This window comes from Athalia rosae, chromosome 7, assembly GCF_917208135.1.
Source record: "Athalia rosae chromosome 7, iyAthRosa1.1, whole genome shotgun sequence".
In the NCBI taxonomy this organism is placed as follows: Eukaryota; Metazoa; Arthropoda; class Insecta; order Hymenoptera; family Athaliidae; genus Athalia; species Athalia rosae.
Window position 1 is genome coordinate 13,723,311 of NC_064032.1, and position 17,430 is coordinate 13,740,740.

Consider the following 17,430-nt stretch of genomic DNA (forward strand, 5'->3'; position numbering starts at 1 on the left):
CAATTTTATAGATAGATCAATTTGGCTTTGAGATTTGGATTCCTCAGCTGATTATATGTGAATTTATTCTTGCAGAACCAAAAAAAAATTCTATTTTTGAGCAAAAAATAAATCATAGTTTTAATTGGGTTTAATATGCTTTTCTTACGTATTTTGACCTCAGGAATCCGAATCTGAAAGAAAAATTGATCTATCTTTAAAATTGACCGAGTTATCGCTAATTTTCAGCTTTTTGGGGTCAAAAATAAAAAATTGATTTTTTTGTCTATCTTAATGTAATTTGAGCTCAGGAATCCGAATCCGAAAGAAAAATTGATCTATCTTGAAAAATCACCGAGTTATCCCCATTTTTTCGCATTTTTTAGCATAAATTTGAGGATATCTCGAAGGGAAAAAATCGTAGCTCAATTTGGACGACGGATTCGTGTTCCTGAGGTCAAAATACATAAGAAAAGTGCCATACGATCAATTTTAAAAAATAAAAAATTTTGGTCAAAATTTGAGATTTTTCCAAGGGGTACCCCTTACGATTTTTTCAAATTTTGGCCAAAAATTTTTATTTTTTAAAATTGATCGTATGGCACTTTTCTCATGTATTTTGACCTCAGGAACACGAATCCGTCGTCCAAATTGAGCTACGATTTTTTCCCTTCGAGATATCCTCGAATTTATGCTAAAAAATGCGAAAAAATGAGGATAACTCGGTGATTTTTCAAGATAGATCATTTTTTCTTTCGGATTCGTATTTCTGAGCTAAAATTACATTAAGATAGATAAAAAAATCAATTTTTTATTTTTGACCCTAAAAAGCTGAAAATTAGCGATAACTTGGTCAATTTTAGAGATAGATCAATTTTTCTTTCAGATTCGGATTCCTGAGGTCAAAATACGTCAGAAAAGTGTAACACGATCAATTTTTAAGCTACTTCACTTTCGGCCCAAAAATCGATTTTTCTTTTTGGTTTTTCAAGAGTAATCTCACGTACAATCAGCTCCGAAATCCAAATCTGAAAGTCCAAATCATCCACTCATGCAATCGATCGAGTAATCATCAATTATTCGCTGTTGAGAGCAGAAAAATTATAAGACATATCGATTGGTTTTAGTCGTAGACCCATTTTGATTCGTCGCAATCCATGCATGAGTCGAAATATTCGCATTTCTCAATTCACCAGCAAACCCGAGCTTTGCTGGAGTCAGGTAGCCACGGGCGCGCGGTTTGTTGTGGGGTGTCACCTCTGCTCCGCCCTGAAGGTGACGTCTCACAACAAAGCGCTACGCTGCTGGCTACCTGACTCCAGCAAAGCTCGGGTTTGCTGGTGAATTGAGAAATGCGAATATTTCGACTCATGCATGGATTGCGACGAAACAAAGTGGGTCGAATTCAAAACAGTTTTTGGAAAAAGTGACCCGTTTGATGCAAAATGACCCTTACAAGAGGCGAAAATTAATTTTAAATAACAATATTTATATTATCGCGTTATTCATATACGAATGCTCACTCACCGTTGGTTTGATAAATGATAAATTCATAATTAATTATTAAATTATTGGTAATTCGATAATTATAAAATTATATAACGTGTATAACTTAGATATAAGATTTCAAATGTACTGCTGCATATTAGAATGTATTATGGCGTGTAGATATCAAACGACAAAGAATAAATAAAATAAACGAAAAGTACTTGTATGGCCAAAAATCAAAAAATTCATATTTTTTCTACCCTAAAAATTGATCAGACGTAAAAAACGTTCCTGCATAGTATCATTCAAACTCATGATCGATTCATTTTTTTTTCATTTATTTCAACATTTCATAATAACGTAATAATGATAATAATAATTACAATAATGGTGACTGTATTAGTTCACCATTCAACAGGGATTTCATCATTATAATATAATCGATCAACGTGTTTATTTATTTTTAGTTTTAATCTTTATTTTAATTTTATTTATTTAATTTTCATTCGTGTTCTTCTTTCGCTTCTTCGTTTATTCTTCTTCTTCCGTTGTCTTCCCTTCTCTTCTTTCCAATGACAATTCTTGTGTTCGTTAATTCAAATCTCATTCGTTATCGTCATCATCGTCATGCTTTTTTTCTTTATCTTATCAATATAATATATAATAATAATTTGCGGAAAAGAGCCTGGCTTTGAAATATTATTACGTTTAAGTTTTTTATTATTTTTCTTTCTCGCCCCCTTCTTTTCTGCAGACATTCTAAAAATCTATACAACAATGAATCGTTCGATCGCTTATGGATCGATATCAATTTTTATTTCTCAATCATTATCATTATCATTATTATTATTATTGTTGTTGTTATCATTATTATTATTATTATTGTTATTATTATTGTGTTTATTATATTTCTTTAATCTTCAATATGAATTTACTATTTTTTATATTTGTTAAGACCAGGCCATTCTCGTCTGCACGCATATTTATATGTATATACGTACAATACATGTAAATGTATTTGTATTATATACATATACAATATTATTTTATACCTACATATAAGTGGATGTAATTTACGTACATTATATTATACACATATTATTATTATTATTATGATTACGATTATTAAAAAATCATTTCTCTTCGATAATAGATATATAATATGTATATATTTATAAATATTATATAATTTGATTTAATTAAAAATTAACTTAAGTTATTTTAATATAATATAATGTAATATAATGTAATGTAATATAATAATATAATCAATACACTAATCGTATATGATTAGGTGGAAAACTATTATTATTTATATAATGTATTATTTTCCATCTTCTCACTCACTTTTGAAACACCCGGCAGCCTGTATTATATATACTTAAATTTAATTTTTTTTATTTATATGTATTCAATATTTTTAACTTCCCGCTTAATCTTTAAAAATTATTTACCTGTAGCAAAAAGGGGAGCCGTTTGGATGTGTGTTTTTGTGTGTGCCTGTGCCTGTCAGGTGTATAATAAAATTTATGGACGACGATAAATCGAGACGAGCGAATGGATTTCGATGAATTTTGTCTCAACCGATCGAAGTTTTTATTTTTACAAGTCAATGGTCGGAACTGACTAAATTTTGAATCTGATCGGTTTCGCGTTATTATGTTTCCGGAATCATACGTTAGAAATGAATAAAGTTACCGAGGGAAGTATACCCTCCGTATTTTAAAAACGGATCAACGGATTTTCATGAAAATTGATATAGCAGGTAGCGTTTTTCGTCGGGGCGCTTTATCACGAATGAAATTTCAAGCAGCGGATCCAAAATGGCGAACGGTATCCCAAGTTCTCAAATTATAAGTAAATTAATTATATCCCAAGGGAGGATCGACACGAATTTCAGGAAAAATTTCTCACAACTGTTACACAACGTTGTCGTTCAAATTTGGATCTCATCAAAACTTTCGATCACGCCATTTTTCAGTTCTCACAGCTTGAAAATTTAAAAATAAACGGAGCTGAGAGTTCGACTCTTGCCCTCGGATACATTGCTTTTCTCTCTTCATTCGTGTGAATATTATTGTTAATGATATCACTATTATTATCAATATCATTATTGTTATTATTACTATTACGGTTATTATTAATAGTATTGTTCATAAATATTATTACTATTGTTAATATGTTATCATTTTTATTACCATATTATAATATTAATGTTATTATGTATATGATAATTAATATTACAGTTATTGATATTATTACTTCATCTACAGCGCATAGAAAAATTGGATTCTCGTTTGTTGATTTTTTTATTGTAAATTTATTTCAATTTATCATTTCGTATTTATTATTATTATTATTATTATCATTAATTTTTTGACTAACATTTTTTTTCGCCACTATTTATAGATATCTCTTTCTCTGAGAAGGTAGTGTTATCTTATTTAATATTTCCTCGTCTGATTTCGTTTTTTTTCTATTTTTTTTTTTTTTTGCGGTTGTCCGTATGCTACACAAGTTTTTACTTTTCAATTGTTAAAAATTATTCTTAGCGTTATTATTCTCTCACCATCGTCATCATTATCATCGTCATCATCGTCATCGTCGCCGTTCTACTGCACGAGTCGTGGGTGAAAAGGTGGAATTTCTATAGATTTTCATTTTGTCGAATTATTATTTTTTTTCTGCAAGATCGGAGTACTTTTCGTATTGAAAAAAAATGATTAAAACGATAATCATAGTAATCAATATTAATAACAACAACAATATGCACAATAATAGCAATGATAATAACATTATATCGATAATGTAGGGTGCACAGAATGAATGCAAAACGACATAAAGAATAATAATGATACTTGAAATATCATAACGATGACAATAACAATAACGATAATAAAACATACTAATAATAATAACAACAACAAGAACAAGAAGAATAATTTGGTATGGAAGAATTCGATTATTAGAATCGCTTAATATTTTTCCTCATTTTCTTTTGCTCTTGTGTTTTTCTTCTGCTTTTAATTATTCATCATCACGTATATATATTATTACATTATTATCATAGGTAAGTTGAGATAATTTTTTTTTTTAAGTTCATATATCATAGTTTATAGTTTTAGATTTAGAGAGAAAGTGATCTCGATAATAAGTATGTATATATAGTTGAGTTTTTTTGGTTTTTTTGTTTTCAATTTTTTTTCCATTCTATTATAATATATATATAATCTACCGATAAATCTCTTGTCTAAAATTCTATATAGATCTAAAAACCAACCTCTAAATTTGTATAACTTTTTTTTTATCGTCGTATCATACGTTATTTATTTATTCATTCAATTTTTTATTTATTTATTCGTTTATGTTAGTTTTTTTTTTTTCAACTTTTATTTTCCAAATTTTCATCCACTACTTTTTACCCTATTTGTTACTGATTATAGACTCCCTACTAGGTATACATAATTTATTCGTTTATTCATTTATTTATTTATTTTTAATTCATTTTGTGTGAACATATTCAATCATTATTTTATTATAATCGTAATTTTCATTCAAATTTTTTATTCGCTAGTAGTGCACTATTTTGATGATTTCATGCCATTTTTTTTTTTGTCAATCTCTATCACTTTGTTTTTGCGTCATAATTTATAACGGAGAATACTATTATTATTAATATTATTATCGTTATCATCATGACAGGGTCTTGTGAAGGCTCGTCTAGTAGCGGTGGTGGTTTTTTTCTCTATCTTTTCTGTTCTGATATTTCATTTATTCTGTTACTGCATCTGAACGAAAACTGTGTGCGTGTGTGTTTGTATTCAGCGCGTATCAACCGCACGTTAAATCTTATAGCTGCATGTGTAGTTATAATACGTAATTATTGTGTAGAGTAGAAATCATCATCATTTATAATATTAAATTCTTCCGGCATTGGGTCGTACGTACTAATTTTTTTCTCAACAATTTTTTTTAGTTTTTTCTTCTTAGTTTTTAATTTTTTTTTTCAACTTTTATTCGAGTAAATTTATGCATATTTAGAGGGTGTGACATTTGCACGCGACAAACATACGTGTCTGTAATTTTTTTCCTGTCTCATTGAGGGTAAACTTGCAGCGCGTGCCACGTCTGTCCAATTTGTATATCGTGCCAATTGTTGAATTTTTCGCGTGCAATTACGAGGGTTTGCTACCTAATATTATATCATTTGTTTAATATTTCGTTCTCTCGTTTCGAAATCGATCATCATTAATACGTAATTTATTTTCTCATAGTTTATAGAGTAAATTTATTTTAATTCGGATAAACTTCCGATAACTGAAAATGCCCCGATTCCGTTTGGAATTCTTTTACTTCTCACCCTTCGTTTGGATCCAGATGTCCACCGTATCAAAAGGATCTTTGCCTACGTCGAGACGTCGATTTCAAATATTCATTTGGTAGTGCAGAACTTCTGAATTCAAACGCGATGAATATCGTCCCCAAAAAATTTCAGCGGAACAAAAAACTTTCCAGTTTTCGGAAGCGCATCGTTTCCTTCTTTTACATCCCCTCGACAATAAAAACGGAATAAATTCAGATCGCCTGGAATCATAAAATCATCATATACCTACATAACAAATTCCGTCGACGCGATGACGTATGTACAACGCGTGTATTATACATATTATTTACCTAATTTAATTTGTCACATATGAATTATATCGAATTTTGAGCATCGGTAACGTATCGTTATTAATTAAACTTCCAAATAATCTATCCTTCCCTTATTTTTCCTTTCAATTTAAACAAATAATTTTTAACAATGTCTTGCCAACGAAAAAAAAAGAATTCTTCTCTCTTCTTTTCCTCGCAAATTTAATATATCATCCATTAATCAACTATACGCTAACTGCGATCGTAACGATGAAGAAAATTATACCGTGAGCGTTTGTTGAAAATGGTCACGAGCAACGCATGCCTCGAAATATTCGTATTTCTCGTTCTACGAGCAAACCCGAGATCCACTGGGGTCGGCGTAGCCAGCAGTGTAGACGCTTTGTTATGAGGCGTCACCTTGAGGGTCGTAGATCACAACAAAACGCTTACCCCTGTGGCTAGGCCGACTCCAGCGAAGCTCGGGCTCGCTCGAAAACCGAGAAATACAAATATTTCGACGCAGGCGTTGATCGTGACCACTTTCAACAAAGGCTCACGGTATAAATCGTAATAACCATAATAATGATAATAATATTAATATTATTTATAATAATAATCATAATGATAACGATTATACACACAGCAAACATAGATAACAACGATAATAAATATGAGCCTGCACAATATTTTTTAGTTTTGGCACAGTACTATTATTTGGCACAAGTATCCACTAGCTTCATATTTCATCTGCTCTTTCGTTTTTTTCCGGTAAATTCAATCACATTTCAGGGCTCTCATCTTTTCCTCCTCGCCATTATCTTTCAATTTTCTCTCCTTCTTCTTTTTACAATTATTTCTAATGATCGATCCAAAATTATTCATGTTGTTACACGGTACTATGATTATTATGATTATTATTATTGTTATTATTGTTATTATTGTTAATAATCTAAAACTACTAATACGTTCAATCATTTTCTTTTTTTGCAACATTTATAACGACGCAACACGTCGCGTTATATTAGTGTGATTATTTGTTATCATGATGATTACAATAACTGTTATTGTTATTGTTATGATTATTATTATGACAATTATAATTTTTATTATTATTATTACAATATATTTTATGTATCTCTATTTATAATTTAAAAATTTTCTAACGTGATTGGTTGTCGCGCGTCATATAATATATATGTATATGTTTGATAAATAATAATATTGTTGGCTTATATGATTGCCAAATTCGTTAATTTTACATTATGTTCAATCATAATGACAGTGATAATAATAATATTAATTACAATTATAATAATGATAATGTTAATGATAGTAAAATTCAATTTTCGTTTTTTTATATCATTTTTTTCCTTTTTATTAGTTTTTTTTTTCTTTTAATTTTTTATAGTTCCGTTATTTTATGTATTTCGTTTTATTTAATCATTTAACAATCAATGGATTAATTTATTTAACTACGTTATAATTGGTATATATGTTATTTAGTTAGTTGGTTAGTTAGTTAGTTAGTTAGTTGGTTATTTAGTTGATTATTCAATTATTTAGTAATTTTTTAATATCGTATATCTCGATATAGTTAATGGAACCTCCAATAAAACAATGGAAATGAAGATGGAGACATTTTAGAGAGGAGGAGAAATAGATATATACGTGTAGTAATGATCCTCGATCTCCTAGGACAAATACGAATGGTATTAAAACCATAATGTTTGCGATGTGAAGAAGTGTAGTAGAAGTAGTAGTAGCAATAGTAGTAGTAATAATAGTAGTAATAGTAGTGGTAGAAGTAAACGAAGGACAAGAAGAAGAAGAAAAAAAAAATGTATAAGTGACGTATTCGAAATAAAGAATAATTGAATTAAAATTTGAAAGAAAAAACCGTTATTTGACGAATGATGTCATGATTCTCTTCTCTCACGTAATCGTACGTTGATTTCTTGTCGTCTTAATTGTTTTTATATCAATAATAATAAGTAGTTATTCATCGTTTCATTTTATCTTTATCATTTTTATTTTATTTTTTAGTTTTTAATTATTTTTTTGTTGGCTTTTATTTTTTTTCTCTCAAGGTATAATAATATTACTAATGATATATATAGTATAATACGGATAATAAAATTCTCTGGCATTTGAATCACCTTGGCAGTTCATTGTGTATTTGTGTGTGTGAGTGTTTTAAGATTATATTTAATTTATTTATATTATAATAATAATAATAAGTATTATTATTGTTACTGTTATTGTTACAATTGTCATTATTATTATTATTATTATTATTATTATTATTGTTATCGTTATTGTTATGTGTATATTTATCATATCAATGTATGCGTCTTTATAATAATTATAATTAATATATAAGTGTGTGTGCGTTTTTTTTTTTAAATTCATTCCTTCTGTCACGTTTTTTCATGTCTTATTTTTATAGTTTTGTTTATGAATTTAATTTTTTATTGTATATTTATGTATAATAGGTGTGTGTAATATTTGCATAGTTCATGACGAGATTTTTTATTCCAGATATAATTCAGCAATGAAATATGTATGTCGATAATCAACCGTAATTACTCGTTACTATCACTGATTGGTAAAGCTAATAATTCTTCTTCTTTTTTTTTCGATTTTCTGTATCCTTCTTTCGTTTCTATTTCATTCTCGATATTGTACCTCTCAAATACATATAGATTTGCGAGATTTTCCAATCAAAGGACGTTCATTTTTCCTGATTCTTGATGGTTTTCTTGCGCATGCATGCATAATTAATCCTCAGCATTGAGAAGGGCCATAATCTGACTTCTATTTCATTTATTCATTTTATCGGATATATTCATTGATTCGTTTATTTAGTCAGCACATACTCGACTTATTACCGCGTTTTCATTTTTTAATGTTATAATATTTTATGTAATATACGGTACATATCATATACCATGTATATCTGATCTATATTGCTAAGGTCTTCGATGAAATTCTACGATTAAAAACAAACGTTTATCTTTTTTATCGATTATCAATAACAATAATGTTATTATTGTTATTAGCTATTATTATTAATATTATTATCGTTATGATTATTAGTATTACTATTATTCATATAGGTATGCATCTATAGTTTTTTTTTCCTTTTTCTTTTTTATAATTAAATTTTAGTCGTAACAATCCGGCGTCATCACTATGGTAGTTTTAAATCGCAATCTCCACCTCCAAAACTAAATTATCATTATTATTATTATTATTTAATTCTATTCAACTCTTATCATAAATCGTTTATCGCGTTTGCATTTACATTATACATATTTTATCTCGCTTGATACATTAAAGTACCGCTAAAAACTTTGCAGATATTCAAGTACCTACCCGGACGTGAGGTGGACATACTAGGTAATTAATAATACACATTTTATACAAGATATACCCAAAATTTTTCGCGGTACAAAATATGAGCTTGTAAGATGTGGTTTTTCATCGATTATATCCGATTAAAATTATGTATGAAATGCGTGCGCCTTGTAACTTTTTTTTTTCTTTGATTTTAACAGATATACTTGTGATCCATTTTCATGTACACGCGTATTCGTCGTTTATTTATAGTTGGGTTTTTTTTTTTCTTTTAAAATTTCAAATCATTAGTATTATTCTTATTTTTAATTTTAATTTTGTCTTTTCGCATACCCCTCAAAGTACCCTTCAACTGCAACAGGTTTTGTTTGCTAAATTGTTGCACCATTCCTGCATAATCTTCTGCGGTCACGTGCCCGTTCAACGTCGATATAATATACCGCTTTATATCTGTATACAATTAATAATATGATATTCAATTTCATATCAATAATAATAAGAATGAACATAATAAATATGAACAAACTATTTTACAATGTATATTGTATATTAATATACTTTCGACGTATATCGCGGTAATAATTAATTTATAATCAACTTCCGACTTCATTTACAATGACAATAATAATAATAATAATAATAACATCAACAACAATAGCGATAATGATGATAATAACAATATATTATTAATATATCAATCAAATCGATAATATAATACGTATGCGAGCGTAAAAAATGACAACAACTTATATTAATGTAACACGTATTATCATTTCACTGATAATAGGTATACGACAATTATTTATGATGAGCTTCATTTTTCTTCGTTTGTAATTTTCTTTTTTTTCCAGTTAATTTATTAATTTAATTAGCGTTTTTTTTTTTACTTATTTTATATTTCTTTTATTACTTCCGCCTATTATTATTATTATTTTCATTTCAATATGTCTATTATTAATGTTGTTGTTATTATTATTAATATAATTATCATAAATATGATTATTATCAATATGATTAATAATATTATTATTGTTTCTGTTACGCAAACGCGGAATGTTAATCGGTAATTGTAACCGCAGCATCATTCTCGGCAGCAATAGGTGTAGAAACGTAAATTTTTCGTTATTATACCTCCGTTTGAATCACGTGACGATAATGTGAGGCGCAGAGAATAGGACGGTGATGGTGGCGATTATCGTGAACAGGGTAAAAATGATTAGGCACATCCTGTCTATGACCATAGCAGCGAATTTCCAATCGTTGCTGACCTTCTTCCCGGCATCTTCGCCCTTCAGTTGATCCGTTATCACCTGCGAACCGTTTCACATGGTGTATCGTAACGATTTGTCGAAAACTCAAAGAATCAAAAGAACCTTTCCAAATACCACATCAAATATCCGTGCACCCATTTCATAAGTCGACAAGAAAAACCATCAATCCTTCTCTACTGACCTTCATCTCCTTGAGTATAAGTATTAGTTCGTATCTCGCGCAAAAGCAGGCGCTCTGCAGTATCGTTTCGACCTGCGGTGGCCCCGGGTCCTGGGGATGCTGATGATGGTGGGCCGCAGCGGCACTCGTGTAGGGTGCCGCGTGCTGATGATGAGGCGTCGACGTGGGCGGCGGTGCGTGAGCGTGGTGATGATGATGATGTGGCGTCGTGTGAACGTGACCATGACTGTGACCGTGCCCCATGGATCCTATGGAACCCATGGAACCGAGGGTTCCCATGTGCCCCGGGTGCCCGGGATGATGTGGACCCGGGGTGCTGTACACGTTGTTCAAGAGATTGTTGTGAGACGCCAAGGCGTTGTCCTCGAGGTCGAGGACGTTGGCCAGCAGCGATTTACTGCTGCGCTGATGCAGTTCGAGGTCACCGTAAGCTTTACTAGAGCCCCCCATGACCGGTGAGGGTTTTTGCGATTTTTGGGTATCCTTCTCATCCTTCTCCACCGGGCGAGACATCCTCAATACGCAGGGTAGCCAGTCGAGGAAGACCACCCTCACCCATTCGGACATTTCGTGTGTGTCGGAATTACGATGGTGATAATTCAATATCAGAATTGTGCTTACGACGCTACTCGCTACCATGAACATTATGCAGTTGAAATAAGTACCTGTAAAATTAATGTTATTACCAAAGGTGTTCGTCGTCGATCAGCCGACGACGTATCCCTCGCAAAACTCACCAAGCAGTGGTACGGCGTCAGAAGTAGCGGGCATAGTTTCCGCCACCATATTTAGGAAGACGGTAAGAGACAGCAGAATGGTAACCCCTGTAAATGGAGACAGATAAGGGCGTTTAAAGGTCGATGAATGTACCTTGTCACCGTACACCCGATGTGCTTCAATTTCTATGCCAAACTCGACCAAACTATACCCGTAACACAATATCCTACCCAGTGAGAGTTTCTCTCCAGAGTCGGGAGGCAGGGTGAAGCCGAGAACGGCCATGCTGGCGATCAGAACGCAGGGCACGATAAGATTGAAGAAATAGTACAGGGTACGTCTCCTTATTATAACGACGAAGGTTATATCGATGTACGGTTCGGGGCAGCAGTTGTAATAAATTTCATTTCTCTTGCCGGGTACACCTGCAATTAAAAACCGCAACGGTTAAAGTCATCGTCCATGTGATGGAAAAAATACCTGACTCCGCGATATCATTTCGTCTGGCGGGCAAGACGCTTAGCGACCCTCCTGAGGGAATGACGAGCAAGAAAAAGTAAATTTAAGTCAGTCCAGTTGCTGTCTTTTAGTCCGGCCGCTGAAAGGATCAGCTTTTTTCATCCCCCTGGATCGATCGGTTTTACCGAAGTAATACTGCACCGCGGGTGTCTGAGATAGCTAGTTAGATGACGGGGAACTGTTCAAAAAACCATCTGCGCAATCGGATGATGGATTTAAACAAGCTTTAAAAAATCCCGTTTGAAATAGAGCTGTCGTTAAATCGGCTGTCAGAATCCGACGTTTTGATTAAATTCATGGGAATGTCCTTTCCATTCGTTTATTTTCCCCATTCCTATTTCTCTCGTTTTCTTTTTATTCAACTAAACACAGCGACTGACTCAAACGAAGACGGATGATGTCATATGGTTCTGGCTATCCGTCAGTTTGACTATCCCTCTGTCCAAGCAAAATGGTTATTTAAGATTGAAACTGAAACCGAAACACCGTAGCTGAGGGAAGAAGGATGAAGATTGGCAAAAACCCGTTCGCAAGTATCCGAACATTGAGCGTTTTATGAATGGCCATTCAGAATCGAGAGCCCCGAAGGCTGTAGACCTTGGGATCGGTCGCCATTACTTATTTATTTTTTTTTTTTTTTTCTACGGTAGTAGTCTGGAGTATTTGACCTACCGAGAAGATCCCACTCCCCGTTGGTGATGAAGCTGCTTATGTCACCCCCAGCTTCGTCCTGGATTTGTAAGTCTAGCTGCGAAGGTTGAAAGGGACACAAAAAATGTCGTCAGTTTCAATTTGTTAAAATTTTTTCCCTTTCGGGTTGAGCGATTTCAATTTGTCGATTCTTAGGAGATTTCGCCAGATATGTGACGAGCCTTGGCAAATTCGGGCGATTCGTCGGTATCCAAAAATTTGTACATCACCTGAAAACCGTCGTACGTCCAAGATCCAAATTTCATTTCACATCGTTGATCGTCGAACGGGAACCATGTGATGTCGATCTTGCATGTGCTCTTGAATATACCGGGTGGTACGTAGAGACAAGTCCCGTTACTCTTGACGACTACGTTCGTCGGATAAGTGCCGTCAAAACCTTCGTCCGCACTGCGGCAAAGAGGAAAGAAAAAATTCATGTACGGGGTGGGGCATTTCAGTTGGCACACGAGAATAACTTTACGATTTAAAATTTTTTAAATTCACGGGTTTGCCAGCCGGAAATGGGATGTGCTCGTCTACTTTTTTTTTCGAAGATAACGTCTGACAACCGAGAGGACTCTCTTTCGACGTCCGCGAAAATAGGTAGAACGGAACACGATTCGACGTTTTTATCCCAAAAAATTCACGACAGAAATAAAAATGTTCATTGTAAAAAGTATTCCTTATTGCTTTTTTTTGATTAGAAAAAAATATGTTTCGAACGGTCTGTTCGGATGAGATTTGCGATTCTCCAACCCTGGCGTATCGTAATTTGAAACTATTCGATCACCCTTTGAAATCGCAGATTTTCAAATATCGCTAATAAACGCAAAAAGTAATCCAGAATCCGATCGAATGCGATCTCTTTCGTACCAGTTTTCAGTATCTTTGCAAAGACGTTTAAAAATTTTTTCGTTGCATTCTTCGAAACTACATTTTGAAAAATTGAAAAATCCTTTGGTCCGAAATACAAGATCGCTCATTAGCTACGAAGCATTGTAATTCAAAAGGAATCTCGATACTTTGCCAAAAATGTCTTTATAAAAAAACGCGAAAATGTGGTTGACATCTGAAAGTAAGCGAATGTAAAGAACACGAGTGCATAGACATAGTACATTCCTCGGATGAGATAGGTAGGTAATATAGTCTTCTAGATTTCTAGCTAGTTCCGATGATGGAGGGTGGTTTTGGTTGGTTGGTTGGCATCTGTAGGCCGGGGTAGCAGGTAGAGAAATGCAGGGGTGCTCCGTATGCGAGTTATATACGAACGGGTGAAGCGGATTGGTTGGAAAACAGCCAGTTGGCCGGAGCCCAATCTTTTATTGGATTCTTTTTTAAAAGCTCCGCGCGCTCCTTTAAACTATTTCAACCCCTCCCTGACCCTCTTCGCCCCCCCCCCCCCCCCCCAGCGCGCACTCCCTACATCGTATTTCTGGTCCCCAGCAGCAGCAGCAGCAGCAGCGGAGCTATAGTTTTGCACCAACTGCAGCATATCCTTCTGCCCTGCATCTACTGTGGTATATAGATATCCAGACACGTACATATCTATGCAAACCTATACATAATCTAGTGGAGATGAAATTTGTATGACGACGTGTGCGTCGTTTGGGGCGCGGAGAGATTTGTGAATTTTCTGCAAATTTTCACCTCGATAAATATTAAATAATTCCGTTTGTGTTTTTACGACAAAACCGTATATCACGTATGTACGTACCCTTTATTTGCAGAACTACGCGATTTCGGGGCAGTAATCAGGATCGTTGGACGAAAGAATTCTTTTTTGTTTTTTTTTTGTTTTTCAATTCCGAAGCCCGTGCAAATTCGGAGCGCAGGGGTCGCACACATAATAGCTGCAGAATTAATATTATAAACGTGAATTGAGGACGTACAAATAAACTTTTGGAAATTCGCCAAAGTAAGCATCATACCGTACAGAGCCGGTGTAGATTTGGTTTGCGTCGATATACGCTATTCCGAATAGAAATTTGATAATTATCACCGCCATCATTATTACTATTTTAAACATGGAAGAACGGAAATTGGAAAAAATCCCTCTATTTTTAAAACGCCTCCTCAATAGATTTTCAATTCGTCAAAAAATGAACGAAAATCATACAAATATTTAACGAGATAATTTTTCTACTTTTCAAGAAAAGATTCCATCATCGGATGTTTCAATCTTTCGGTTGAGTTGCGACTCCATTTCGTGTTACTTTCCCTATACTCTCAATGAAATCGATGCCACGCAAAATTTAAACGAAATAAAAAATGAATGAATAAGATTTTTTAATTTGGAAGAAAACGTTCTGCACACGTTCATCGAAAATGTCGGACGTTCCGAGTGGAGGGAGAGGTAATAATCGACACCGTCATTCGAAGACTTATGAAACAGTTTGGGAAAGCACACATTTCGTCGACCACCACCCCTCGAATCACTTCACCCCTTATTCGAACCGGCGGAAAATCGATTATTCGACTTACGTTCACACGCACAGGTATAAGTATGACCATGTGCAGGTACGTACGTTTGTATAAAAATAGACGAGGTGTAGACGTTTTAAATATAGTCTTATCTCGTAACGTCGAGTAGAAAGAACTATAGAATTGAAATATCGGAAAATAAAAAGAGGAGGCGTAAGATGGTGTCTGTGTTGGAAATGGAATAAAAGAGAGTTAGGAATTTGTTAAAAAGCAATAAGGAAAAACAAAGGGAAGCATGAAACGGGAAGAATGAGTAAAGAGAGACAATAAGGTTGAGGGGTTCCGGTGCGAGGTGTGTGCGAGGTGAAGTACACGTGAGAAAGTGTCGGCACATACCCTATATACACGGACGTACAACACGTCCATAAATATTAAACGTGTCCACTTGTGCATTCTATACACATATTTGTTACGTGTGTGTATATATACTTAGGTGTGTGCACATGACATGTTATAGATAGGCGTAGTCATGTATATTTGGTAAACGTGAGTTTAATCTGCTTTGTCCGAAATTCAAATATGTAATGGATAATGCATATTGCTTTTGGCGAAGCTCCAAATACCCCCCGCCCTTATATTCCTCCGTTCTCCTTTCCGTTCATTTCGCCCCCCTCCCCCCCCCCCCCCCTGCGAGCCCCTATCCAAATATCCGGACCGAAACCAAACCTGCACCCCTGCTGCACGTCTACCTATCTATAAGTGCACTACCTATAAAACCGTATACATTATACCTGCAGCAGAAACTAGTACTACAAGTCATCTAAATTCCGATGCGACTCCGCTACCCAAAGCTCTAGGTATAGGTGGGTGGGGGTTGGGTATAGCGCGCACGCTCATAATTCCTCATTTCTCATTTGAAAATCTGCAGCGATTTCATCCGCCATTCGTAACGTATAAAGGGCTAAGAACGAGAAGGGAATAACCGGTATTGTTTTTTTTTTATTTTGCTAACGAAAGAGAGGAATTATTTTCACCAGAGGATCGTAACGAGTGCATCGAAAAAAAAAAAAAAAGTTATTCTCATCGGCAAAATGATTCGGACCCTAAAAATCAAGATTCAAGAAGAATAGGGGCGGTCTGAAGACCGAGTTTTCCCAGACTCTTATGCCTTGAATCAACTTCTTTTCCAGGCCATCTCCCACTTATTTTTTACAAACACCCCCTCGGAACGGAGCGTCGTCAAGACTGCGTCTTATTGTTAGTTTTTTGCAAAGGTTATCATTTTATTATTCGATTGAAAATTAATTTACTAGTTCTCCGCCGATCGAAGGGGTGGCGAATAAATTTTTTTTCACCACAGTAAAAAAAAACTTTACCTGTTGTACATGAGGACATCCGGTTTCCAAAGACGGTGGGGAGGAATTCTCAAATCTCGAACACCTCCGTATTTTGAAACGTTCCACCTCATGTTCACGTCATTCCATTCCTGAAACCCCCGTAAATATGTTATACATGCGTTCGGCGGTACAAATATATGCGAACCTTAATTTCAAAGTAATTTAATGTTACTAATTAAAAAAAAATAAGACCCTAATTATTTGTTCAACTTGATGATTTTTCTCTTGCCCCTATTTTATCCGAACATCTCTTGTTCTTGTTCTTATTTTATCCTTTTTGATAATAATTTTGAGGGAAAGGTAAACAGCTCCCACAGTTCATCACGTACAAAGAAGAGACAGTATGAACTTAGTTTCGTAACTATAATTTTCGAATAATTCGCGAGCTGAGAAACAGATGGGCGTTCGTATTTTCGACTGTGATTAATTTTTTTGAAAATCCACCCCCAAAATATTTCCGATCCTCCGCGGGCTGATCCTCATTTCTGCACTGGTCTGTATCCGGGGTAATATTTTTTTTTTTCTCCTTCCTTGTTATTTCGTGTTTCTGGTTTTGATGGGAAGGAAAACGGCCCTCGACGTTTAGGCACAAAGAAGAATTGGGTGGCGGTGGCGGTGTTAGGGTGGTAGTTTGGGAATGGTTCCGACTTTGTTTCAGATTGGTCGAGCGTTACTTGTTAGCTTCCGAGCAGCCCCTCCCTGCCATCATTCCTATAAGCGGACGTCATCGATCTCCTCCGCCATTTCGCGTAGATCCGGTATAAGGAAC

The 17,430-nt window shown here is 34.1% G+C and overlaps 1 protein-coding gene across 7 annotated transcripts in view; it reads right to left on the reverse strand.

Annotated features, from left to right (window-relative positions):
• LOC105688102 (neuronal acetylcholine receptor subunit alpha-7-like) overlaps positions 1-17,430 on the reverse strand; it is a 41,662-nt gene that overhangs the window by 926 nt on the left and 23,306 nt on the right. For 4 of the 7 annotated variants that reach the window (XM_048658392.1, XM_012404155.4, XM_048658391.1 and 1 more), the window contains 7 exons: positions 16,641-16,750; positions 13,071-13,251; positions 12,823-12,898; positions 11,862-12,056; positions 11,652-11,738; positions 10,915-11,579; positions 9,344-10,772 (listed from right to left, as the gene is read on the reverse strand). In XM_048658392.1, coding sequence (XP_048514349.1) covers positions 10,605-10,772; positions 10,915-11,579; positions 11,652-11,738; positions 11,862-12,056; positions 12,823-12,898; positions 13,071-13,251; positions 16,641-16,732 — 1,464 coding nt within the window. In that variant the 5' untranslated portion in view covers positions 16,733-16,750 and the 3' untranslated portion in view covers positions 9,344-10,604. Of the gene's footprint in view, positions 1-9,343; positions 10,773-10,914; positions 11,580-11,651; positions 12,057-12,822; positions 12,899-13,070; positions 13,252-16,640; positions 16,751-17,430 lie in introns of those variants that run through there. The other 3 variants (XM_048658390.1, XM_020853606.3, XM_012404153.4) reach the window with 3 other exon arrangements.